This window comes from Desmodus rotundus, chromosome 11, assembly GCF_022682495.2.
Source record: "Desmodus rotundus isolate HL8 chromosome 11, HLdesRot8A.1, whole genome shotgun sequence".
In the NCBI taxonomy this organism is placed as follows: domain Eukaryota; kingdom Metazoa; phylum Chordata; class Mammalia; order Chiroptera; family Phyllostomidae; genus Desmodus; species Desmodus rotundus.
In genome coordinates this window covers 313,642-331,524 of record NC_071397.1, presented here as the reverse complement: position 1 = coordinate 331,524, position 17,883 = coordinate 313,642, and the positions used below count along the sequence as shown (strand labels likewise).

Below are 17,883 nucleotides of genomic sequence, written 5' to 3'. Positions count from 1 at the left end.
GAAACAACTATCAACAACTGAGCCTAAAAAACCAAAAACAATGAAAACAAAAACTAAGCAAACAACTAGAACAGGAAAAGAATCAAAGAAATGGACATCACGTGGAGGGTTTTCAGTGGAGAAGGGGGTGGGAAGAAGGGAGGGGGAAGGTACAGGGGCTAAGAAGCATAATTGGTAGGCATAAAATAGATGGGGAGAGGTTAACAATTGTATAAGCAACAGAGAATTCAAAGAACTTATATGTACAACCCATGGACATGAACTAAAGGGGGAGAATGCTGGAGGATTTGGGGGTGCAGGGTGGAGGGAGGGTAAAGGGGAAAAGTTGGGAAAACCGTAATAGTATAATCAATAAAATATACTTCAAAAAAAAAGAGAGAAAAAAGAAACAAGAACCAAAGGGACTGGTCTCAGCTGAGTTTGGTGCGTACCTACTGGTTTCCCCGTCTGGATGCCACTCCAATGTCTGAGCCTGGTGTGAGCCAAGGGCAGGTGCTGTCCATGTCTGGCCTGCATCAGCCTTTTGGAAGCTACAAGTAACACACAGTTTGTCACTGAGTCTTCCAGGCTTGGCTGCTTCCAGGGTGGGCCAAGCTGCTCTGCAAAGAGCACGGGGTCCAGGGGTGTGTCAGTAAACATCCCAAGTCACTGCAGGGTCCACTTCTGCCTTGGGAGGGCTTTGAGGTGTGGGTTGGGTCCCTAGTCAGGGCATGCACAGGAGGCAACCGATTCATGTTTCTCTCTCACACCAAAGCGTCTCTCTCTCCAATCAACAGATATCCCGTATGCATCGTCTTCTTTCCAGTCTCATATCATCCTGATGGGCTGGCGGAAGGGAGGGAAGAGTCCAGCAGCAAAATTATAACATGGGACGAAGGCAGGGTGTTCACGCCATTCCCTCCAGTGTCTTAGCCTCAGGCTCCTGCTGCTGCACTCCCGCCATAACCTCCACAGCCAGCTCCTCCCTGGTGGCCTCTCTCCACCCCCAGCACTTGCAGCTTCTCAGCCAATCCACAGCCTCCTCAGTTCGACTCTGTCCAGCTTGTGGTTCCAGCGGCTCCCTGGGCCACAGATGTGACAGCCCCCTTCCTGGAAAGTACCAGTCCCTGGACCCAGGCTCCTGGTAGCTGGGCGCGGGGCTGGGCCCGCACAAAGGGTGTGGGGGAGAGGGCAGGCACGGAGGCTTGCTTGCCTGCTCCAGCCGATTCTTCCCGGGGAGGATTCTGTAAATTTCACAAAATGGCACACGCTCCAGACCTGCACAGCCACAAGTGCCAGGCTGGGCAGCGGTGGCGGCAGTGGCTCCACCAGGGGAGCCCAGACCACCCGTCCCTGGGCACTCGCACAGAGGGACAGACACTTGCACACTCACACAGGCACACACATTCACTCACACATACTCTCACACACACTCAACTCGTTTATCAAGTCGACTGCTCTGTAGTTGAGCTGCAAGACCAGTCCGGGGCTGGGAGCAAGTAGATGGAGCTTGCAGCTACTCTGCAGGCATCTCGGAACTCTGGCCTTCCTGCTAACATCTTGCTGTCTGACTTGAGCCACCATTAGTGCTGTCATGTGGGTGAGAACTTGTGCACACACTGGAAATTTTACCCATAATGCCATTAGTGGGCTCACCGGACGTAGGAGTAAACAGAGGTCTTGCTATGCCTAATGCTGGAGAGGAGGCTTCGGTTTGCTTACACTAAAAGCTGCTTTCTTTTTAAAGCCAGAATTTATATTTATATTTAAAGATGTTCAAGGGACTTCAAAAAGGCCCAAAAGCCCAAAGATGTCCGAGTTTTCTAAAAGATCATACTGAGTTGGTGTCTGTTGTCATTGCCAAAGCCTCAATTTGATCCTATTTATATGCTTCGATAATTCTCCTAGTTGAGTAATGGCGAATTTCTCTGACTCCTAGGATCTTTCACGAATGGTCATCAGTTCACAAGTGATGACAAATGCAATACTAGATACAGTCATGGAAGGCTTGCCATAAGGAAGGGGTTCTGGGCATACCAGTGTCATGGACAGCAAAATAACAGCACCTGCGAAGACCAGTGGGATAGGTATTGTTGAAGTGGAACATACTGAGGAACCCTGGAGAAGCACTCCTGGGGCCCCCTGCTTTACATCAGGGTGATCTACTTCCAACAGGAATCTTCCCCGTGTAGTGATTACCCTGGGGTTTTATCCACAACAGCAATGCTGTTACTCAGAGGACTCCAGGGACACAGACCCATAGGGGCTTGGAAGATGCTTCCAACAGCTGGCCATCAGGCTGAGCAGGGGCTTTGGTGTCTGATAAATAAATGTTCTCATTTTGGTTTATGATGTATGAGACATTGAGCAAATTACTAAATTCATTAAGTTTCAGTTTCCCCATTTACAAAATGGAAATAAAAATACCTATGTCAGAGAATGTTATAAGGAGCAAGAGAGATGCTCTTAGGGAAAGCACACTGCCCCCAAATGGTTATAATAAAACAAATGCCACTATTATCACCCGGCAATTCGTAGGGTGCAAGGACTCACATGTGTGGAGGCTGTGTCCTCACCAAGGCCCATGGAAGAAAGCATCTCATTTCACCGATATCGACAAACCACAGAGACCACCGAAGAAGTTATGTACAGTGCAGTAACGAGTGATCTCTGAGTCAGAAGACATTTTTGTTGATCTGTTATTAAGCTTCTAACAAGACAGCGATAGGCACTGCGCGGCTCTTGTGTGGGGATGCAGTGAGCACCATGCTCAGGGGCCCTGTCTCTGAGGAGCTTGAGTTCTGGTCAGGAAGGTAGGTATTAAATGAATGATTCCACAGTTATTTTAATTACCACTGAGATAAGTGCTTTGAGTGATGAATACAATGTGCTATGAGAGGGACCAGCACAGGTGAGGTGTAGGGTCTAGGTTAGTCTGAGGAACTCCAGGGAAGGCTTCCCTGAGGAGGTGACACTTAAGCTGTTAATGAGGTAAAGATGACCCGGGGTGGGGAGGCCAAGGGGGACACCTCCAGGCAAAGAGAGCTGGGTATACTTGGTCCCAGAGTTGAAAGTATTTGAGCAAGTTAAAAGAATGCAATCTGGCCAGCACTGCTGGAGCACTGTGAACGAGGGGGAAGGGGACCTGAGACCCAGGTTTGAGACCCAGTTCTACTTATTGTGTGGCCTTGGGCAATTAATTTAAACTTCCTACGCTGCAGTTTTTTCATCATGGAGATACTACCATACAGAAATAGTTGAAAGCATTAAGAGATAATGTTAGATTTTTGTAAATGATGCACCAATAAGGTCTTATGCTTCTGTGCTCACCTAAGTGTAATAAATACCGAAAACATCTGAAGGTGTATGTGAGTCACGTTAGCTCTGAGAAGTTCAGGGTGATGACTCAGAAATTCAGGGAAAGAAGGTTAAAACCCTGGAGATGCTTGCTCACTCTAGCTGCTGAAGCAGAGCTTGCTTCCCATCTGCTCTAGGCTTTCCCCCTGCTGTATGAGAATGGGCGTTCAGTCCCTGGGCCAGAGCAGGGCCCGTCTCACCCACTGTAATAAAGGCATGGATTCCATGTAGGGCCGCAGAGGCAATTCTGCTAACATTTTGATATATTTTATTCTGGCTTTTTAACATATATATGCCACAGTTGTATGAATTTTGAATCCTTTTTTCCCCTCAAATTCTCATTTTTTCAATGTTAGTATCATTGGAAGACACTCTTTTAAACATGTTTTCATAACCCTTTGAATGGATATATTCCAACTTACTGAATCAGGTACCTGTGATTTGGACCTTAAGATTGTTTCCTTTTCTGATTTAGCACCAACAATGTGGTAATGAATATCACCAAGATAATTTTCAATTTCCTAGAATCATAGACTCCTTTTTTCCAGGGGAGATTCCGTCTTTCCAAACCCTCATTTTAGACAGGACTTCAGGGAAGCCAGACACAAGTTGCCAGAATGAAAGACCTTGGGAGCTTGTTTGCAGGTTGCCTGGAAAGCACCCACTCGGATACTCCCCAGCCCTTCTGCGTCTGGGAAGGGTGTCCTCTGAGTACGCAGCCATGCCAGGACCACACAGGAGCACGGAGGGAGGGTGTACCACTGGCCAGGCAGCTGAACTAGCCTGCAGATGGGGCAGAGGCAGGAAGCATCTTTCCAAAGTAGTCTGAGAAACTCATCCATATGGCATTTTCTTGGTGTCAATGATTCTGTTCTAGTTGAAACCCACTTATTTTGATTCTGCCCTGCTAAGAGGGCAGGCCACTTAGAGGAGAGGTGGCTGTCATTCTGGGTGGTTAGAAATCCTGCCCCACTCTGCTCCTTTTCTGCCCATTTTTCTACTTGGGTGGTTCTCAACCAGTCCCTTGGGAACATTTTGAAAATGTGTGGGCTTTCTTTTTGTAATTACGATGAGAGAGGAAGACACAATAGGCATTCATGGGTCGGGCAGGGGTATAAGATAGTCTTCAGACTAGTCTGCATAATGAAGAATTGTCCCTCATCCAGATTCTCAAATGTCCCCTAGGACATTTCTTCTAGGTGAAACCTGTGCTTAATTAACTGAGTCTAAAATGTAATAGTTTAAAAAAAACCATTTTAATATACAAGGAACTTTCTGGGAATGCAATTACAGTTTTGTGTAAATTTAGGGGAGACTGACTTTGCTAGGAGAGCTGTCCAACATTTTAAGTCACTTCACTGATGACAACATGCTGGAAGTAGTCCCGTCCGCAGTGGCCCATGTGCAGCAGTCCCCCCCCTGAGGCTCTGTGGGTAAGTGCCAGCGGCTGCATGCTCATCCCAGCATCTAGTTTAGTCAGGCCTCAACATTCACACGTAATAATATCGTGTATGTTATGTTACTACGAGTTACTTTTAATTACACAGGGCAGGATGTTGGTTCTTTTAAAGGTCTATGTATGTAGGTAGGCTGTAGTATCTACGAATTTCAAATCAGCACAATAAAGGAGTCATTACAAAATATTTGTTATAAAAAAGGTTGAAGATTAAGAACCTCAGTTCTAGGCAGTATTTGGCTTTTCCTCACCTCTTTCTCAGGGCCAGCCTGAAAGCAGTGGGGTCCCACCCCCAGAAGAAGCCCCCTGTCTCCTGTCTCCCAAAGTCACTCACATGAACAACAGCCACACAAGCACGTACACACACACACACACACCCCTTCCACCACCAGACCTACCCAAGAGCCCCTAGAACTGTGAAAAGGCCTGCACTTCCCCCATCCCGTCTCCAGAGCTTCCAGCTCTTCCTCCGTGGTAACTATGGATTGCCAGGCCTGCTGGACTGCAGAAGATAGTGCAGGTGCCCGTCCACTTCTTGCGGGCCCTTTTGTCTGTCCCCTCCTCCCCCCTTTTTTAACCTCCTACTATCTCAATTTCTCCCCTTGATAGTCCTCTCTCCGCATTCCTTTCCCGGAGCGGGCAGGTAGAAATGCTGCTGAACCCCTGGAGCCACTCTGGTCTCCCCGCTCTCTTCGTCCCCACCCGACTTCTGTCGCGCTTAGAAGGCGCGGGGCCTTCACCCCTCTCCTGCGCCCTCCCCACCGTCTGACCCTGGCTCCCTCTTCCTCTCCCACCCGCCTTCTCCTCTAGCCTCGGCTTCTCACCTCTCACCCAGATCCAGAGCCGCCTTCTCTTTGTGCAGCCGTTTCCCTCCACCTGCATCCTAGACTCCCTGTCTCAACGCCCGCTCCTGCGCCTCGGGCTCGGCTTTCCTCACCGCTACCACGTCGCTGGCCGCAGGGCGCGGCTGGAGCGCACGTGCACCCGCGTCCCCACTGCGCTAACCGCCGCCCCGCACGCCGTGTGCGGGCCCAGGGCGGGGCCGGGGGCTGGGGCGGCTCCCCAGGCTCCGGGTGTGGGAGGGGCCCTCCCTCCCCGCCGGGCTCCCCTCCCCCGCGCTCCCTCCCCGCTGTTTCCCTGCTCTTCCCCCGCCCGGTGCGCTACCGCACCCTCCTGGTCCCTCCGCCCGGGAGCTTTCCGGGTCCCCGGCGCCGCCTCCTTCGCTCCCGGCTCCGCGGCCTCCGCCGCCCCGGGAAGGGTAGCCGGGGGTGGGGTCGGGGAGACAGGGCAAGCCGGCGAGGAGGCCGAGCCCCCGGCCTGGACGCAGCCCGGAGTCCAGTAGGAGGGTCGGGAGGAGGGAAGAGGTGCCGGGAGAGCGGGGAGCAGCGGCCGGGCCTGGAGCCTGGCGGCCGTGGACAGGCGGGCAGCTGGGCCGGAGCGCCGAGGTAGGAGCCGGGCCGAGCGGGGCGGGGAGGGCCCGGGCTGGGGACCGCAGGGGCGGCGGGGAGCTGGGGCAGCCGGGCCGCAGAGCCGCGGGTCTGGGGGGGGCAGAGGGGGCGAGAGCTGGAGTCCCGAGGGGGGGCCGGAGGCCGGAGGCGGGTGTGCACAGGGCTTCTCTCCTCCTCTCCCCTCTCCCGCCGGGCTCCGCCCCCGCCTCCCTCGCGGCTCTGCTCGCGCCCAGGCTGAGCGGAGTCGGAGCCGGAGCTGCGGCCCGGAGGCCGGGCGCTGCCGGCGGGGCTGCTGCGGTCCTCACGGCCGCCTCTCGCTAAGATGCTGCTGCTGCTGCTGCTGCTGCTGGCGCCGCTCCTCCTGAGCCCCCCGGGCGCGGGCGGGGCACAGACCCCCAACGCCACCTCTGAAGGTGCTTCCTTCTCCCGCGACTTCGGGCGTCCCTCCATCTCCCCCGGCCCTCGCTCCTGTCCCGTCAGCCAGGCCACCACGTCCGCTGGGCCCACTGGGCTACTCCTGACCGCTTCCCCATCGCCCCGCGTCAGGACGAGGCCACCTTTCTGTGACCCTGCGCTGTTTCCTCAACGGCACCCCTTTCTGGCCCCACAGGACGACCCCAGTTCTGCCCTTTTCTGAGCTCTACGTTCCTCCCAGGTGGCCTTGTAAGACCCCCGTCCCATCTCATCCTAATTCAACTCAAACGCCCTCCTTGAAGAAAAGAGCCTTTCTCACACCCCCACGGTTTCTCAGTTACTTTGCTCCCTACCCCTAATCGGCACCCTTTCCTCCCAACTTGCGGGCTTTCATTAGACTTAACCCAGAGTTCCCTGAGTAGAACATTAGCCAGAGCAGAGTTTTGTTCCGTAGCCATCTCCACTCCGACCCTCTACGTGTCCCGTCCCATCCCCTCTGTCCTCCACCTGTCCATTGACCACACCCTAGGGTCTCCTGCATTTGCGCCCAGTGACTTTGCCTGTTCCTTTTCCCCCACCGTCCCTTTCTTTACTCCTTCTTGACCCGCCCCTCAGGTTGCCAGATCATACACCCGCCCTGGGAAGGGGGCATCAGGTACAGGGGCCTGACTCGTGACCAGGTGAAGGCTATCAACTTCCTGCCTGTGGACTATGAGATTGAGTATGTGTGCCGGGGAGAGCGCGAGGTGGTGGGGCCCAAGGTCCGAAAGTGCCTGGCAAACGGCTCCTGGACAGATATGGACACACCCAGCCGCTGTGGTGAGTAGCCTCCCAAAGTCCCTCCCTTCAAGACCATTCCTCTTCCTGCCTCAAACCTAACATTGTTGTTTGCAAGTCAGCACTTCAGATCCAGTGGAACTAAATTCACAAATACATTTACTTAAGAGGGACTTTGTTGTGCCCAGTGTGAGCCAGTAAAATTAGCAGCCTGCACATTTAATTTCATCCCTCCTTCACTGGGGGGCCATTGACCATTGATAAAATAACCTGATTATTCATCTTGTGAGTTATTTTCTTGGAGTATTATTAGTGGCAGATTATGCAAAAACATTCTAAGATGATTTTATCACGTTTCCGAATATCTCTGTCTCCAAAGCAGAGACCGCATGCCTAAGAAACAGAATCCAGTTTAACACAAGACAACTAGAATAAGAAAGGCAAACCTGACTGTGCATCTAAAGTCACCCCCTCCCCCAAAGCCAGAGAACCACCCACTGAAGAGGTCCCATTTTATGTGCTTATAGCTCCATCTTGGGTCCCTACGTGACAATGTTTTTCCTTTTTTTCCTGTGGGAATGTGGATGCTTCCAGGGCCAAGGGGGGATTGGAGGCTGAGAGGCTAATCCTTTTTTTACAGTGGACTTCCTGCACTGTAGGATGCTTGTGGGTCTGAACCCAAAGCTGAGCCTCCTGCTCTCTAAAGGGGAAGGAACCTTCTCCAACCTGCCTGTCTCTCTCTCTTCCTGTCTCTCCACAGTCCGAATCTGCTCCAAGTCTTATTTGATGCTGGAAAATGGGAAGGTGTTCCTGACGGGTGGGGACCTCCCAGCCCTGGACGGAGCCCGGGTGGATTTTCGGTGTGACCCTGACTTCCATCTGGTGGGCGGCTCCCGGAGTGTCTGTAGTCAGGGCCAGTGGAGCAGCCCCAAGCCCCACTGCCAGGGTGAGGGGAACAGCTGCCTGCACGCAGCTGATGAGAGCACAGAGTGGGCTGGGAATGGATGGACAGAATGGGTGCTATAAAAACTGGGGCTTTGGGGAGGCAGAAGTGAAAGCCCCTTTCTCCACCCATCTGCCTCAAACTTCCTCCTGTGGGCCTCAGTTTCCACTTTACCTATGTTGGCTTAGGGCTGCCTTTCTTTACCTTTCTCTTTTTATATCTTCTCCCTGCTCATAGTTCTTGCGCCTCACGTTTTCTCTTTTCTATTATGAATCTCAGCCTGCATCACCCTTAAGATTTAAATGCTCCAGTTTTCCCTATCCTCACTCCCTTTCTCTAAACTTAGAACTTTGTGCATAAACCTCTTCTAGAATTGATCCCTCTCCATTCGTTGTATAACTGAATTACTGCACAGACCTAGAAATAAATCATGTCATACTTAGAAAAGTTAATAAGATTGGAAAGAATATCTGGGGTAGCAAATTATCAAAATAAAATGAAAAAGGCTTAAAACTGGGCGGCGGAACTGTCAGAGCATTAAGGACAACCCAGGGATGGGGGAGTCAGCCCTCTTTTGTACCTTCCAGACAACCTCCATCATTCACGGAGGGAGCTGGTCTTGTGTCCATCACCTTTTCTGCCACCTGGTTTGGCAAATTCCCCCCTTTCTTAGTCATACAGATTTTCCCTCTGTAGCCTCCTCTCCTGGGATGCAGGCATACTTTTTGCTTCTTCTTCCCTTGCGGACTCTTTCAACATTCTCGGGTTCTCAGTTAATTATTCTGCATGTAGTTTATCATTCCATTCTGGAAATTAGGAGTCCCATGGAGGGCTGGGTTAACTATGAAACGAATGAAATTTAAGCTTTAGATTTCCTCATTTACACAGGCCTCTTCTTGTGCTCTAATAATGTTTTCACATGGCCATAGGTAGTTTATAAAAACTACCTGAGTAAGATGATTTAACATCAATAGCTTAAAACCAATTGTATTTGTAATTGTTTTCTCTAAAAGACAGACCCCCAACTTTTATAATATCTAGGCTCTACAAACCAGGATCTGCCCATGTCTTAGCTGTAGGCATTTCTGTCTTAAATTCTGCTGTCTTACTCAAAATAAAAGAAGAAAACTAGAAAGTCCTGACCCACAGTCCGACTTGCTCTTATCCAGGCACCCTCCCCTCAGAAAGGCATCCTCCCCACAGAAAGGTAGCAGAATCTCCCCGTCTCCCCTGTCTTGGGCATGAACAGGTGTGGGAAGGGGCTGGGGATGAGGCCAGGGGAGCTGGGCGCCAGTGGTAACTCTTCTTTGATCCCGTCTTTCCTGCTGCCAGTGAATCGAACGCCACACTCAGGTGAGCTCAGAAACCCTTATCGCGTGCACTGCAATACCCTGCCCCTTCACTCTTTACCCTCCACCCGCCCGAATTCTGCCCCTAGAGTCCTCCCACCTTCCCCAGCTGCCCCAGTTTACAGCGGGCCGTTCTTTCCCTACCTGTTTTCTGCCTCTAGTCCCGGTTTTCGCTAGGCCGTGGTTCCTCCCATCTCCCTGCCTGGCTGCCTTTCCCTCTGCGCCTCCTTCTCCCAGACTATGCTTCAGCCAAATGGCAAAGCCCCAGCAGGGGGCAGCAGGGTGCTGGGATACCCTGAGCTTCCCCCTTGTCTTTCCCTTTGGGGTACTTTCAGACCCTCCCGAGAACCTTTTCCTGTCCACCCCTCGCTAGGATTTCCCCTGAGGACTCTCAGCTGTCCCACCTTTCTCACCCCTGGTGCTGGCTCATCTCCCTCCTTTAGCTCCTCCCTTACCCCCCCCCCCGCGCGCCCCGCCCCCCTTCCTTCCCTTCATCCTTTCTTTGTTATCTCAGTTCCTTCTCCCATCACCCTTTCAACAGCCTCCCAGCCCCTTGTTTCCTACTTCTGTTCTCACCACTCCCCTTTGCACCCCATTCCCCACCCAACTATCTCTTCCCAAAACCGTACCCGCCCTCTGCATCCCAGCGCTCAGCGGGCCCCATCAGTTCGCTCCTGCAGTGGGATCCTCTGGCCCGGCCCCTGTCTTCCAGCGTCCTGCCCCTCTCCGCTCGCCCCGCCCCTCTCCACTCGCCCCACCCCTCTCCGCTGGGGCTCCAGCCTCCCAGCGGCGTCCCGCCTCCTCGCGCTCCGGCAGGCCCCTCCCACTCCTGCTCCCACAATGCCCCTTCCTCGCCCATTCCCCTCACTCTTCCCCGCGCTCTGCCCTGGCCGCCTTTCCCACAGTCGCGCTCCTCTCTCTCCCCGCCCCCTTTCCCTCCTCAACTCCTGCCCCCGCCCCCTCCGCGTCTCCAGTGACGTCAGAGCCCCTTCCAGCCCAGCGTCTCTCTCCCTCCTCCCCGCGGTTGGTCAGTCAGTCGCGAGGAGAGGTGGTGGCTGGCGGTGGCCGTGGAGGAAGCTAGAGCCCTGGGGACCTTAGGAAGCCAATCTCCCTGCTGCCTCGAGGCCCTTTTCCCTTCCGCTCCACAAAACCAGGGATGGAGAGGCCTCCTCGACACCCCCTCAGCAGCCCTCCCCAGGACAAGTGTCCCCCCTGAGCTCCCCCTCCCCGAGCAGCTGCCTCCCACTCCCTCCCTGCCATGGGTCCCGGGGACGCCACTACCCGGGTGGGGTGGCCGCTGCCCCTCCTGGTGGCCATAGCGGTGGGGGTGGCTCCGGCGGTGTGGGCCTCCCACTCCCCCCATCTCCCTCGGCCTCACCTGCGGGTCCCCCCGCACCCCTCCTCAGAGCGGCGCGCGGTGTACATCGGGGCGCTGTTTCCCATGAGTGGGGGCTGGCCCGGGGGCCAGGCCTGCCAGCCCGCGGTGGAGATGGCGCTGGAGGACGTGAACAGCCGCAGGGACATTCTGCCGGACTACGAGCTCAAGCTCATCCACCACGACAGCAAGGTAGCCCCGGACACGGGAGAGGATGGGTGGGGAGGCCCGGGGAGCAGGGCCCAGGCCGTCACAGTCTCAGTCATTTCTGGGTTTACGGGCAGACCCCTCCCGTGTGCGGCTGACCGGCAGGAGAAGGGCCGAGAGTGCAGGGGCTTGGGGAGAGTCACAGGGGCTGGAGGTTCAAGATGGTTAGTCGCGTTGCAAGGCGCACCCTCCTGTTCTCAGAGACCCACGGAAGTGCTGGGGTTTGCGGGAGCCGGTGATGGCTTTAGGGTGCAAGCTGAGCCTGATCCTCCGGGGAGTGAGCTAACCCTGGGGTGGGTTGGGGGATGGAGAGAGTGTCAGAGGTGGGGAGCTGTATGGAGTTTACGTTTACCATGGTAACAAGGTAAATCTGGGCATCGGTTTCGAGCTGGAAGGAATAGGGACCAAAAGAGAAACATTTTGAGGGACTTGGTGGCTCCAGTTTATCACAAAAAAACCAAAACAAAAACAGGTAGCGAAGAGCCCCACCTGACTTCTCAACCCTAGTCCCGTGGAGGATTCCTGGACTGGGAGACCACATAGCATATGTGGTTGGGGAAGGCAGATCCGTGGTCAAGAGATGCGCAGAGACGCTGGGAAAATGAAGTGGATCAGAGGCGCACCTGGGAGCCCCCACAGTAGTGTGGGGGTGGAGAGGAATCAGGATACAGGCGGCAGAACTGCACGGGGAAGGGATGGCAGTGAGGGGGAGGGGCAAGGAGGAAGGCTGAGCAGTGAGAGGTCCCCCCACATCCTGGGGAACTCAGTTGTGGCCTCTAAGATGTGAGCGGAGAAAGGGGATGTGGGGTTAAAGAGGTGAGGGGGGGGGGCAGGTAAAGAAGTTGAAGTGCGGTGTATGCAGCAGGGGTGGTCCTGTAAGTCTCCTTTCCCGCTCCTGTCTCCTACCTGAATAATCGGGAGTATGGGGAAGGACGCAGCACAGGGAGGAAGGATATTTGGGACCTCACGTTTAAATTCTCTGACCTGTGGCACAGTGACTTAAGGGATTGGGGGAGAGTGAAATGAAGTGCAGAGGTAAAGATTTGGTGACCTCACCTCTGGGGTGGACTGAGGAGTTATGTTCATGCTTTAGAACAGTAACCTCTATCTAGAAATTCGCATGCGAGGGCCGAGGGGCCGAGTGAGATCGAAGGAAGAGGGCCTGGGGAGAGGAGAGCACGGGGCTTGGAGAGGGAGCTTCAGGTCTCTGACCCTTTGACAGTGATGCTCAAACTTCAATGTGCATCAGAATCACCGCAGGACTTTGTTAAATATGCAGATTCTAATTCCTTGGTTAGGAATGAGTCCCAAGGATCTGCATTTTTACCAATAAAAATCTGTCCCGATGGGTGCCTGTGTAGCTAAGTCCAGATGTTAATGGGAAGAGTAACAAGGCTCAGGAAGAGAATTAGGTTTTAGGGCAGGAGTGGCAGAGTGGGAAAGAGGGTCAGCTGATGGAAGGGTCCAGCTTAGGAGAGCAAGGGAAGTAGTTGGCTGTGGGGTTGGGACTCTAGGGAGAGACAGGGTGGGATGGATGTAAGCCTTGTGATGGGGATCACAGGGAGCTCAGACTCATCCCCGATGACAGGTGAGTCCCTGGAGGTGTTGGGGAGCAGATGGGGGACCTGAGAGAAGGGAGATGGAGGAGAAAATAGCAGAGGCAGCAAGGGGGAGATGAAAAGGCAGACAAACTGGAATGTGTTGTTTCCTGCCTGCAAATACGGATCCTTGCAAGAGCAGGGGAGAGGGAGAACAGAGGAGGGGTGTATTAGGGCCGGGTGAGAATCATGTGGTGCAGGAAGTCTGCAGGAACGCACTGGGTGTGGAAGGGGGAAGGGGTGTGAGAAAAGGTAGGGAGGGAGACAGACAGAAAGGAAGAGACATTGACCTTATATATGTTCCTATGTGTCCTTGTAGTTCCTAACCACCTTTTCTTTAGACAAGAAAGGGAGGGTCACTGAGGGGCCTTGGGGGAAGCTGGGGTAGGATCTGGAGTAACAGATGCTGGGAGAGGTCAGGCAGGTGGGACCTGAGAACGTAAAGATACACAAAGGTGCCCAAGTAGAGGAGATGAGGAACCTTCAAAAAACAGCCCTTGAGCACTGCCCTGGCAGTGGGGGCAGGTGGGCAGCAGAGTTCTGGGTTCCTGTTGGCTCTTTAGACTCTGCCAGCCTCCCTGAGTCTGTCTCCCGTCTCCAACTTCCCACAGTGTCCCAAATGTCAGGGCTCAGTGGGAAGTGAGCAGATGCTAGGGGGCCTCCTTTATTTCCTTGCAACTCGCCCTCCCCGTTTCACCTTCCCCAGTCCCCTGTGATTCCTGTTTGTGTCCCCTCTGCCCTGGCTCCCCACTGGCTTCCATTTCTTCTTCAGTTCCTTTGGGGCTGCAGCAGCTTCTGAAATGTCATCTTTCAGCAGGAGGGCAACAGGCAGTTGGAGACCCATCGCTCTTCCTCCCCCACTTCCCCTCCTCCCAGTATTCCTTTCCTCTAGTTTTGTCTGTACTGATCACTTCCCATCTCTATGCCTCTCCTTCAGTCACCCCTGAAAGTATCTAGTTTCTTGAACATCATTCTATTATTCTTCCCAGTTTTTCCCTCATCCTTGTTTCTTCCCCCACCCTTAAGTGTCTCTTTTTCTAATGGACCCATCAAATGTCAGGACCCAGTAGGAGGGGATGGATGCTGAGCTAGACCCCCTAGTGGACTTGTTCCTGCTCTCTCTTGTTTATCACTAGCCCCTGAGGAGAAGAGGGAGGAAAAAAAAGGAAGGTGGGGAGAGGGAGTTTGCAGAGGTGAGGGAGGAATTTTCCTAAACTGGCTTTGAGGAAGCTGTCTGGGGACTTGTGGAGAGTTTGTTCCTATTCCTGCAGATTCTTCTATGCACAGATATTTGGAGCATAGAAACACGGTAAGGAGTAGGAGTGATATCTTGATGAGCTGGAAGGAGGGAAGGGGTATATGCGTTTATACTACTGACCAAAGGGTGTGGAGGAAAGGACATGGGTTAGCACGAGCTGGAGGACAGAGAGGGTATTTAATAGGTGCAGGGAACTGAGAAAGTAGGAACAGATGCCAGGAAGGAGAGGAGCATGGCGATAATGACAAAAGGGTTTCAGCAGAGGGCTGGGTAGTTGGGGGAAGTAACTAGGTTTTGTGGGGAAAATAAAAGGGTGAGAGTTGCGGGGATCAGAAGACCTCTAGGAGGGCCTACCTCTCCCCCACTCCCCACTTAGTGTGACCCAGGCCAAGCCACCAAGTACCTGTACGAGCTGCTCTACAATGACCCCATCAAGATCATCCTCATGCCCGGCTGCAGTTCTGTCTCCACGCTCGTGGCTGAGGCTGCCAGGATGTGGAACCTGATTGTGGTAAGTGGCGCTTGGGGGTCAGAAGACAGGCCATTCTCTTTTGGGTGTATTTAAGAGGACAGCTTCCAAGACTCAGAGCTCTTTGCAGACCTGAACTAACTGGCCTCCTGGCAACAGTGGCCTGGCTGCGCTGCAGCCACCAGAAGGAACTGAAGTCAGATCAGGGAAGGGGCATCTTGATTGTGAGGGTGTGTGGGCCTTTGAGAACTGCTCTCCTAGGGCGGAAGTAGAAGCACTTGGAGAGAGTGGGCAAGGTTGGAAGCTCTCTTGGCAGCTCTTGGTGGAGTCCACGTGTGACGTCCCCTGTTGCCCTATTCCTGTCCCTCATAGCTTTCCTATGGCTCCAGCTCACCAGCCCTGTCAAACCGGCAGCGCTTCCCCACATTCTTTCGAACTCATCCATCAGCCACATTGCACAATCCTACCCGCGTGAAACTTTTTGAAAAGTGGGGCTGGAAGAAGATTGCCACCATCCAGCAGACCACCGAAGTCTTCACGTCGGTGAGGAGGGCCTGGGTAAACTGCAGTGCAGAGTTTGCGACATGGATTCCATTCGGGGGGAGACCTCGATTCTTTACCACAAGAGAACACAAGGGGGTTACGCGCACGTTCTTTCTATAGCTTGAGGGACGAGCAAGTTTCATTTTCAGGATCCTCTTCAACTTTTTGGCTTTAGGGCTTTCCCCCCACTTAGATGCTTTGTTCCCCAGACAGATAGTTCCCAGATGACCCAGGTCTATTAAAGTAGGTTCACTCCAAAGTCAGGACACAGTAAGGGAGAGAACGTGTGATAGGAATCCAGGTAGCAGATTCCAGAGGTGCTCATGGGGGTGGTGGGTGGGTGTGAATGGGAATAGCAGGATGGAGCTATGGAAGTGGGTTCAGGCACAGAGAGGGAGGACAGAGGGAGAGAAAGATGGAGACAGAGAGCAAAGGAAAGGGGGAGGGAGAGAAAGAGGAGACAGGTGGGAAGACAAATTCATGGACATGGGTCAGGTAGCTGACTCAGAGATGCTGACAAACAAGGGGAGGTGGGAGTGGAGAGGAAACACCTGGTCTACCTGATGAAGACAGTTGGCTTCCTCTCTCTTACTCTGTTTGAATCTTCTATTCACCCTTATGTTCAGTGGCCCTTTAATCTTCCCCCCAACTTTCTCTTAGTGATTCAGGACATTCTTCCGTGGTCCTTTTGTCTGTCTGCTCACTTGCCTCTTGAGATTGATACCATCTTATCTATACCAGATCCTGTCTTGTCTCTTCCTGGTTCCTCTGTTTCCTTCTGTCCTGTGCCTGCTGTCAGTGGGAAGAGGGGGCAAGTGGGTGTGAGCTGCCTGGACACAGAAGCTTGGGAGGGCTCGCCATGCTCCTCCTCACTTGGGAGCCATGTCCTGAGACTCCAGGTGCTTTCCTCTGAGCGCTCCTGGGCGGGGTGTTGAAGGAAGAAGGTTCACACTGCTGCTGTTCCTTTGTTGACCGTGCAATCGCAGGTAAGATCTCTGGTCGTTGCCCACTGTGCACCCCATGTTTTCTCTGTTTTTCATTCCCACTCAAGACTCTGGACGATCTTGAGGAACGAGTGAAGGAGGCGGGAATTGAGATTACTTTCCGCCAGAGTTTCTTCTCGGACCCAGCTGTGCCCGTCAAAAACCTGAAGGTGGGGTGACTGGAGCGGCAGGGTGGCAGCGGTGGGCGGGAGAGGAGAGGCGGGTGGGGGGTGTGGGTTATTTTGTCTTCAAACTGAGCTGTAATTGACATATAGCGTTGTGTAGGCTAAGGTGCACGACATGTTGATTTGATGTACTTAACAGAGCACGGTGTGAGCGCCACTGTGTTGGCTAACACCTCCGTGACAGTCACCCCCTGGGGAAGTTTATCTCCATCTTCCAGTTGCTACCCACCACCTATTGAATAGAACTGTGCACTCAACACCTTGGGTCAGGAAATCACAGCTGTAAGAGCTTGGCTTAGCCCCTCCGGCATTCCCGATACACTCAGCACTGTTTCTCTCCCATTCTGTAGCGCCAGGATGCCCGAATCATCGTGGGACTTTTCTACGAGACTGAGGCCCGCAAAGTTTTTTGTGAGGTGGAGTTGGAATCTGAAGAGGGAGGGGGGCTGGGCGGCTCTTTGCCTTGGGTGTGTCATGGGATCTCTCCGCATCTCTACTTAAGTTGATAGCAAATGATATGAGGTGTTGATTAATACAATGTCCCCATCTGTTGGCTTTGACTCCATCTCTTGGCTTCTCACACACAGGGCACAGATCTTATTTTCCCACCACTTTGTATTTCTGGAGGAGCCTGTGGATCCCATCTTTCCTTACTGGCTGTGAGGCCACTTGAAAAGGGAGGCTAGGGAGGAGTTTAGGAAGAGGAATAGAGCCTTTCCTACCAAGACTTGTAGATTTCTCTCTTCAGTTCTCTGCTCTTCTCTGATTCCCAAGAGGCTGAACGAGCAATATAAGAAAAAAAAGAATCAAAGACTCAGCCCTCCTCCTCCTTTGCACTTAGGTGTACAAGGAGCGGCTCTTCGGGAAGAAGTATGTCTGGTTCCTCATCGGGTGGTATGCCGACAATTGGTTCAAGATCTATGACCCGTCCATCAACTGCACAGTGGACGAGATGACTGAGGCGGTGGAGGGTCACATCACCACTGAGATTGTCATGCTGAACCCTGCCAATACCCGCAGCATTTCCAACATGGTGAGATTGTGGGAACTTAGAAGCTGGCACTTGGGCAGGTGGGGAGGACTGAGGGAGCCTCAAAGGGGAGGGGAACAGGTGTGCAGTTTGGAGGTACGGAGGGGCAAGGGGCCTCTACCCACTTTGAGCTTCTTTTTACATCATATTTCCTGTGGATTCCACTTCTGCTCTGACTGCTTTGGGCAGGGAAGAGAGAGGAGATGAAAGTGGTTTAATGAGTAGAAAGGCTGTTCATGGAAACAAGGAGCAGTTAGCAAGAAATGAAGAGAGGGAGAGGTACTGATGATAATTTATCGAGAGGTGCTGTGTACCCAGGCACGCCTTTACAGGAGCAGTGTTCCTGGGCAGAAATACATTTTATTTTCTTGGTGAGTTTAGAGCTTTTTAGAGTTGCTTTATATTAACTACTTAAAAAAAAATTTTTTTTTACATTGATTTGAGGCAGGGTGAGGGGGGGCAGTGGGGAGAGAGAGAGAGAGATTGAAAGAGAGAGAAAGGAACATCAATTT

At 53.0% G+C, this 17,883-nt stretch overlaps 1 protein-coding gene across 5 annotated transcripts in view; it reads left to right on the top strand.

Moving 5' to 3' along the window:
- Positions 1–5,881: 5,881 nt before the first annotated feature.
- GABBR1 (gamma-aminobutyric acid type B receptor subunit 1) overlaps positions 5,882–17,883 on the top strand; it is a 30,021-nt gene continuing 18,019 nt past the window's right edge. Inside the window, exons 1-11 of one of the 5 annotated variants that reach the window (XM_053913856.1) lie at positions 5,882–6,237; positions 6,563–6,653; positions 7,270–7,473; positions 8,192–8,377; positions 9,707–9,727; positions 11,130–11,290; positions 14,538–14,672; positions 15,003–15,173; positions 16,225–16,326; positions 16,692–16,757; positions 17,183–17,374. In XM_053913856.1, coding sequence (XP_053769831.1) covers positions 6,563–6,653; positions 7,270–7,473; positions 8,192–8,377; positions 9,707–9,727; positions 11,130–11,290; positions 14,538–14,672; positions 15,003–15,173; positions 16,225–16,326; positions 16,692–16,757; positions 17,183–17,374 — 1,329 coding nt within the window. In that variant the 5' untranslated portion in view covers positions 5,882–6,237. Of the gene's footprint in view, positions 6,238–6,473; positions 6,654–6,850; positions 6,904–7,269; positions 7,474–8,191; positions 8,378–9,706; positions 9,728–11,129; positions 11,291–14,537; positions 14,673–15,002; positions 15,174–16,224; positions 16,327–16,691; positions 16,758–17,182; positions 17,375–17,883 lie in introns of those variants that run through there. The other 4 variants (XM_053913855.1, XM_053913859.2, XM_053913858.1 and 1 more) reach the window with 4 other exon arrangements.